The sequence below is a fragment of the Hemitrygon akajei genome, chromosome 2 (genome assembly GCF_048418815.1).
Source record: "Hemitrygon akajei chromosome 2, sHemAka1.3, whole genome shotgun sequence".
Classification (NCBI taxonomy): Eukaryota; Metazoa; Chordata; class Chondrichthyes; order Myliobatiformes; family Dasyatidae; genus Hemitrygon; species Hemitrygon akajei.
This window is the reverse complement of record NC_133125.1, coordinates 55,655,163-55,662,672: the sequence shown is the minus strand read 5'-3', so window position 1 is coordinate 55,662,672 and position 7,510 is coordinate 55,655,163. Positions and strand designations below refer to the sequence as shown.

Sequence of the window (7,510 nt, the reverse complement as noted above, 5' to 3'; positions counted from 1 at the left end):
GCATTCTAAAATACTTAAAAAGCATTAAATGAAACAATTAAATATAAATTACTAATATTTTATCAAAAAATAAAGCTAACTAAAACATATTAATGATGTTAAAATAAATAATTAATACTTTTGCACACCAGCCACACAACAAACACCAATATTTGGTCAAATATGTAAATGCACATAAAAGAGCAATTTGTGTCTGTGTGAAATTAAGTTCATATTGACTCAAACAGTCATTATACACATGTAGTTAGAGTTCTTTATTCAACAAAAACAAGGCGTACAAATATCCCCATGATTACATCCAATCCCCTGAACATTTACATGTGAATTACTCTTTGACCTTTCTTTTTCCCTATCTGCATTCAATGTTGAGAGTGATAAATGACATCAAATCATCTCTACTGATTGCTTCCATCTTATCACTAATTACTTTTAGATTACCTATTTTTATGCTCAGGAGCCATTATTTTACACTGATTTCAAACATCCTTCAGTTGTAAACTTAGTCTGCTCAGGGGTGACCCCTGCAATAAAATCCTACTTATCCCACACTTTGGGCAAGATTTGGAGATGCAGCAAGAATCGTTTGGAAAGCTATTCCTATGAAAATCTGTAAGAATTTGAAGTACTTGTAAGTGATTGAGATGACCAGTTTGTTCATGTAGATCTTTACAAGCGAAGGTACCTCTAGGTCAATTGAATATTCTGACAAATTCCAGCTAATCTACAAATTCATCATATTACATTTTATTTTCTCACTTTATTAAAAATCCATAGAATTAACTCTCACAAAAATATCACAAGATCAAAAGAAATCGCCGATTTTGCATGTGTGAAATATATTTTACTGTTTTATTCTGGAAGCCTTTGCAATGATTAAGATTTTTTTTCAATATACATAACATGTTCAAGGACTTTTTCAAGTTATTTATGTATAAGCAAAGGAGGCATTTTAACTGTTTCCATAGAGAGCTATGTTTCCATTTCCTGCCAACATTTTCTGCTTATTTACAATTTTATTGCTGTGAGTTATTGTGGAAGATAAGCCTATCTCTGGATTTCTTGCGGGAGTTTCATAAATAAGTAATTCAGTATCAAGTCCCTTTGCATTAACAGAACCCTTATAAATTTGTAACCTTCTGAGATAGTAACATAGTGACTGGCTTGAGCGGTAAAATCAGAAGTAACTTTACCCAAGGTGGGTGGCTTGTACATCACCAACCTCCAAGACTCAGGGTAGCTACCCAGGGCAAGATGCAGTATGCTCACAATGCCCTCCTCCTACAATCAAATGTTGCTACCAGGCATCTTTTTCTATTGTCAGTGGATAGCCTCTACACTAATTGTAGACACAATAGATTCTGCAGATTCTGGAAATCCAGAGGAACAGCTTCAAAATGCTGGAGGAACTCAGCAGGCCAGCAGTTTGGGTTTGGTCCTCTAGATTTTCTTGATCTTTATCTTTCTATCTACCTTCCAGTGGGAAGGGTTGAGGCATGAAAGAACAAGACTGTCTCTGCTCACCCAGTTCCTACAAGCTGTTGAAAATGGACCTGGCAGATGTTATACGTGAAACTGTATAATTTATCTCTCTAAATTTCTCTATAACTTTACCCTATAAATTTAGATAGGTAGATGCATGGGAGGGGTATTGTCCATGTGCAAATTGGTGGGACTAGGCAGAATAATAGTTCAGCTAGTTCAGCATGGACTAGGTGGATTGAGGTGTGTTTCTGCTCTATATTGTTCTATGACTATCCCAAACTTAAGAACATTGCCACATCAGTCCAGAATTTTGAATAGACAAGTCTAAAAGGCAAAACTAAACTTGCTTAAAAGAAAGCCCAAGAACTTTGAAGCATGGCAAAGCTTTCTTCCAAAAACTATGTGTTAGTTTTTAAAAACTATTTGTTTCCAAAGTTATTTGATATTGTTTTCTCCCCCCAGAATGGAATGAGATAGACGGCATTTGTGGGTGTGAAATTCAACCAGAAATTTAATTGTTGCAATTCACCTTTCCACGCTTGTGTTTTTCATATCAGTAACACACAAGACTTTGAGCCAAACCACCTTTACCAAAGCCATTGCTGATCATCCGTGAGACAACTTGGTCTTCCCAACACAGCACTGGAATGAGACTCTTGTGTTACGTCTCATGAAGCTTTGATCTTTCAGCTATCTATCTATCTCTCTAAGGAGATTGAATAAATCCTTTATCCTCCTGCCTCTCTCCTGATATCCCAATCTCAGCCCCAACAGACTTCTACTCTCTTCACTTGTTTGATCTGTAACCACCAGACTGATTTTGCTTACTATCCCCACCCTGAAACGTCTACCCGGCCACATAACTCACTCAGCGACCTGCTGGCTGCCAGCCTTCTCTGCCCCCCTTTCCCCACTGCTCCTGAAGTCTGTAGAGCAGAACAGAAAGCCGAAAGGTGAAGCAGTCTTTGGAGTGCTGGTACTACAGCCACTGAGTGTGCTCTGTAGCTGAACTACATTTTCTAACCCACAGGTTTGGGATTCTGAAACTGAAATTGATAAATAGACTAAGAACTAAAAATTTCAAATTAATGAAGATGGAGGGAAAAAGAGGTGAGAAAAGGTGTAAATATGTAAAAGCCAATTGAGAAAGTGCTTTCAATCACTGACAATGAGACAATGAAAAGAGTCTAAAATTCAACTCAGGGTAATCTATCGTACACTTAGATAATGAGCGTGACTGTAGACTGTGGAACATGTTTACTGTTATGATGTCCAGGGCTCTGTCCAATTCATCATGGGAATGTTCACCCCCACCACTGGCAATGGCAGGAGGTGCTGCCTCAGGAAGGAGATATGCAAAATGCATCCCCAATGTCAGGCCCACGCTTTCTTTCCGTTGCTACCATTGGGCAGGGGTTACAGAGGCCTGAAGTCACACACCACCAGGTTCAAGAACAGCTACTTCCCTTTAACCATTTGGTTCTTGAACCAACTGGCATGACCCTAATCACTACAGATCAGCCACATTATGACCACTTTGATCACTTTGCACTAAAATTTACTTTTTTGTTCAAAGTGTGTTATTCCTTGTAAAAAAAATTTAGATCATGTTTTTGTTCTCACCAATGAAGCTTATATGCTGCCATTGGCTGTAATAGACCAAATGACCTGTTATTTTGTTGTAAATTCAATTCAAACATCTTCCTGGCAACTGTGATCCTACTCTAAGCTTTTCATTGCATCTGTGCATACACTCAACTTTTGACTTTCAATTTGCTAGGAGTCTTCAGACAAGACTGACAATGGGACTGTATCATGGAACACAGGGGGTGAAAAATGCTGCTGGAAAATGCAAGTTAATGCTCCATGTTAGTTGTTGCGAGATAATTGCAAATTTCAGGTGCAATTAGAAAAAATCTTGCATTATGTGTGCTTCTCCAAGAAATCATTAGACAGTGAGCAGTCTCATAAGGGCTGCCCAAGAAAGACGGCTGGCACAAGTAAGGTCAGCTTTGGCCGTTAACAATCTGCACTCTGGACCAGCACCAGTGAGAGCCTTCTCTGAATTGCCTCCTGTCCTGAGATGCTACCTGGTCCTCTGAGTGGTGAACTGCGACAGGGTCACAGAGCAACGGTTAAAGGATGTTCGGTCACAATTAAATCCAGGTTTTGTTTAGGCCTGAGTCTGTAACTTTGCATCAGTTTCTATATGCAAGTTAATTTTTTGGCCTCAGTCTCTAAAAGAAACAAAATGCATTCTGTTAAAATTTAGCTGGACAGATGCTTCAGAATTCTTAAGGATTGATCTCAGTAGCTTGCAGTCAGTATAATACGTGATTAATTTTGCTTTAGTTCTGAGTGACATTCAGTGTTGTTTTCACTTTTCATGTTTAGAGAAAACATTTTGGACAGCAACTAAATATTTTAGATATGCTTAACAATCCAATGAATAATTGCCCATTCTTTCCTTCATTTACCAATTCTCTATTCTTTCCTTTCTTGGATGCTGTAAAGTTACAGGCAAGTCAAAAGTAGCATCTATTTTATCCAAAGTTATAGTTTGCTGATAAATCCTTAAGTATTAAAATATCTGATTCATTATTTAACATTGTGCTCAGGGCAATTTTACTTACCTTATGAATCCAATATGACTGAACTATTTACGGGAAAAAATATGAAGCAGAATGTTTCAGTGTGAAACAGTTGATGCTTCTTCCAAGGAGGTCGATGCATTTCAACACCTACTGAAGTGCAAATTGTAGAGGATCCAGGGAATGGGAATGATGCCCTGAAGCACTAACGGTTTCACTTTCCACAGATGCTGACTGAGCTGCTGAGTGTTCTCAGTATTTTCTGTCTTTATATCACAGACTACCACCCACTACCTAACCCTATTCATTCTCTCCTCCTCTGTCCCTGTGCCAGTTTTCAGTCCTATGGCTGGCAGGTATGCTTCTATAACATAGGATGTGAAAAGAATCCAATTCTTCATGAGCAGTGAGACATTCCTGAGAAGGGAAATAGAACAATGCAAAGGTAGCTGGCAAAATATTGAAAGCAAAAAAGATAAGCGTTTTCCGTTTGAACAAACTACATGCAAGAATAGTCAATAATCTGCAAAATTCTCTGAAAATGCTGAGGGAATTGATAACAGTTTAAATGGAAGCGTTTTCTCCTACTTTGATTGATCTCAGGATTATGATTTGGAAACTTTTTAAGAAGCTGTCTGTGACAATTAAACTACAAGTACAGACTGAAACAACCTTTCATGGGAGAGTGATGATGTTGCAAATGAACAGTCTATCAGCCTCATTCATCTCAGTACAGAATTCTTGGCTTTGTTGTGACTAAAGGTTTCAGAGGTCTAATGAATTGAAAACAGCAAGACAGTGGGCATTGGGTTGTGGTGAGATAAGAAACTCTGAAATATCTCCAGTGGCATCCAAGGCCTCAACATCAGGCAAAAGAGCAAACCGTTACTATGGTAAGAACCAGAGGCCTAGGTTAGAGTTGTGAAATACCTATGTGAGAAGACTAGGCCTTGAAAACAATGTGCAAAAACTTGCAGGGGCAATTAATTCCACACTCCTCTCTGTCTGATTGGCTGAGCTGAGGTTTGAGAAAGCCCAACTTCTGAAAGATTTGTGTAAAGACATATAAAAGAAGAAACATTGAATATTTTGTCAGCAATAATCAAGAAACAATTATGAAAGAAGCAGGAACCTGAATTCAGAAGTCAGAGCAGACTATGACCCAGTGGAGTGAGTTTGGCCAGTTCATCATTGTAAATATTATTGTAAGCTATAAGGGTTAATCGAATGCCTGTATACCTTAAGTGATCTGAATATTAATAAAGATTGAGTTATACCAAATTTTAGTTTGAATATTTAAAGTGTCATCCACGTGACTGGCTGCCAGTAGAGGCAGAAGGACAACAGGTATTTGATAAAATATCTCTAACTTTCGCTGAAAAGCCACGGACTTGAAATGTTAATTCTGTTTCTTTCCCCTACACAGACACTGCCTGATACCTGCTCTTTATGTTCAGCATTTTCAGTTTGTTTAAACCAGATGTTGAAGTAATGCACACTTCATTGCTTCTCCATCCAATTAGAAACAATGAATTTAAGATCAATTTCTTGAAATACTGGAGACAGAAGCCAAGTTAACATTCGTTTACCATATTTGGGTTGAAACTATATTTGGGCAATTTAATCCTAATATGAGATCCAGAATAAATAACGGGCTCAGAGTGTTACTGAATTACAATCTTAATAGCAGATGTAGATTGACTAATTTTGGTTAGGCTTCACTAGGAAGATTATGTTTGGAAGAAAATTTAACTTTGGTTACTGGAGCTAAATAGTTCCAAGAGTAACAGCTGTTGCTAGTATTGGACATTCAATTCTAATTAAATCAATGTTAATGAATGTTAGAAAATGAGTGTAACCCACAGCCAATGCTTAGAGTTAGTAATGATTGAGTAAATTTCTTCTTCCCACCTTTTAATCAACTCAAGAAGCAGCATGTTATGGCATTAGAATTTTATCTGCATTTTATTCTACACATTGATGGTGTTCTGAATTTTGTAAGTTAACAGGACTATTAAGTGTAGCCAATATAAACAGATCACAGAGGCATTTTAATTATATATTTGTATGTCATCTGCCAATATACAGTCAGAATGTCTGCAAGCTCTAATTCAGATTTCATTGGCATCTGAGCATAATTAGTGTTCCATATAGGTATTCTTGAAACTCTATGAAGTGAATAACAGAGCTTCTTAATTTACAGTGGAGCAAAATACAGTGGAGATGTAGTTCCTCAGGCCATCTCCCAGTCTGCTGTCATAACATCAGCAGTTCTGTTTATGTACACAGTGTTCCCACCAAACTTCCAATATCACACAATTACATCGCAAGAAAATCCTTGCAAAAATTCATCACAAGCTAGTGTCAGATCATATTGCAGAATCAATGCAAACAGAACCATTTTGAATTTTCCAGTCATATGCAGTGATTTTCATATTGGCTTGTATTAACATTAAGAATCGCATGCTTATACGCCTGTATACCCAAGGCTGATTCCAGACTAATTTCGCTGCACATGTAGTACCGTTATCAATTTCTTAAGCATTGAATGTTGATTTTGTATTCTTTGAGACATCATTTAAAACATAAAAACTACCTGGAATAGTTAATGCAACTAACTGGAGTTGAGACAATTATCATAAGCTAATGGACATTGTCATGAATTCTTACCTGAACCGAGAATTATGATTACCACCTAATATTGATTCTTGTAATCTAATATTTGTTTTCATAGAATAATATTTTAACTTCATGAAATAGTTATTACCTATTCTTAGCTCGGTTGCTTTCAACAGTAACTTACTTGCAAGAGTTGCCCTTTTGGGATCCCAATCCATGCATTTAAATTGGAGCATTAACATATCTTCATGGCAAGCTGATGGAGAAATAATTTGTGGTTAATTATCAGGGTGTTCAATGGTCAATATATACTATATTTTCAAAAGCTTATCCTAATGTATTTGTTGTTGGTGGGAATAAACTTGTTAATTCATTCAGATCCACAGCTTTGCCAGTGTAATCTTCGTGATGTCACAATCACAAATTGTCATTCTTATTTAGTCAAAACTGTGAAGTTTCTGTGACAGCTACAGAGTCTGATTTATCTATATCAAATGCCCCATTGACATATGCTTCTTTTATCTTCATTTCTTCTTTCTCTGAGGCAGCTGACTCCAAAGCAAATGGATTCACTATGTCAATGCCACTTGAGAGGTCGATCTGTTGCAATTCCTTTCTGGATAACTTCTCCACAATTCCGGCTCCAAAAGAATCTCCAAGTACATTCACCATTGTTCGAAATCGATCCCTGATGATGCAAATGTTAAAATGTTACGAATTTAAAACAGAGTATTAGTGCAGTACATAGCGAGGTAGACCTGTTTTCTAGCAATTTTGACTTAGCAAGATGTAGGCAAAACAAGTACATGCAAGATTTT

General features: G+C 37.2%; 1 protein-coding gene across 9 annotated transcripts in view; it reads right to left on the bottom strand.

Annotated features, from left to right (window-relative positions):
* Nucleotides 1–239: 239 nt before the first annotated feature.
* Nucleotides 240–7,510, bottom strand: part of slc1a1 (solute carrier family 1 member 1) — a 188,203-nt gene continuing 180,932 nt past the window's right edge. For all 9 annotated transcript variants that reach the window (XM_073072547.1, XM_073072494.1, XM_073072487.1 and 6 more), the window contains one exon: nt 240–7,380. In XM_073072547.1, coding sequence (XP_072928648.1) covers nt 7,134–7,380 — 247 coding nt within the window. In that variant the 3' untranslated portion in view covers nt 240–7,133. The remainder of the gene's footprint in view (nt 7,381–7,510) is intronic.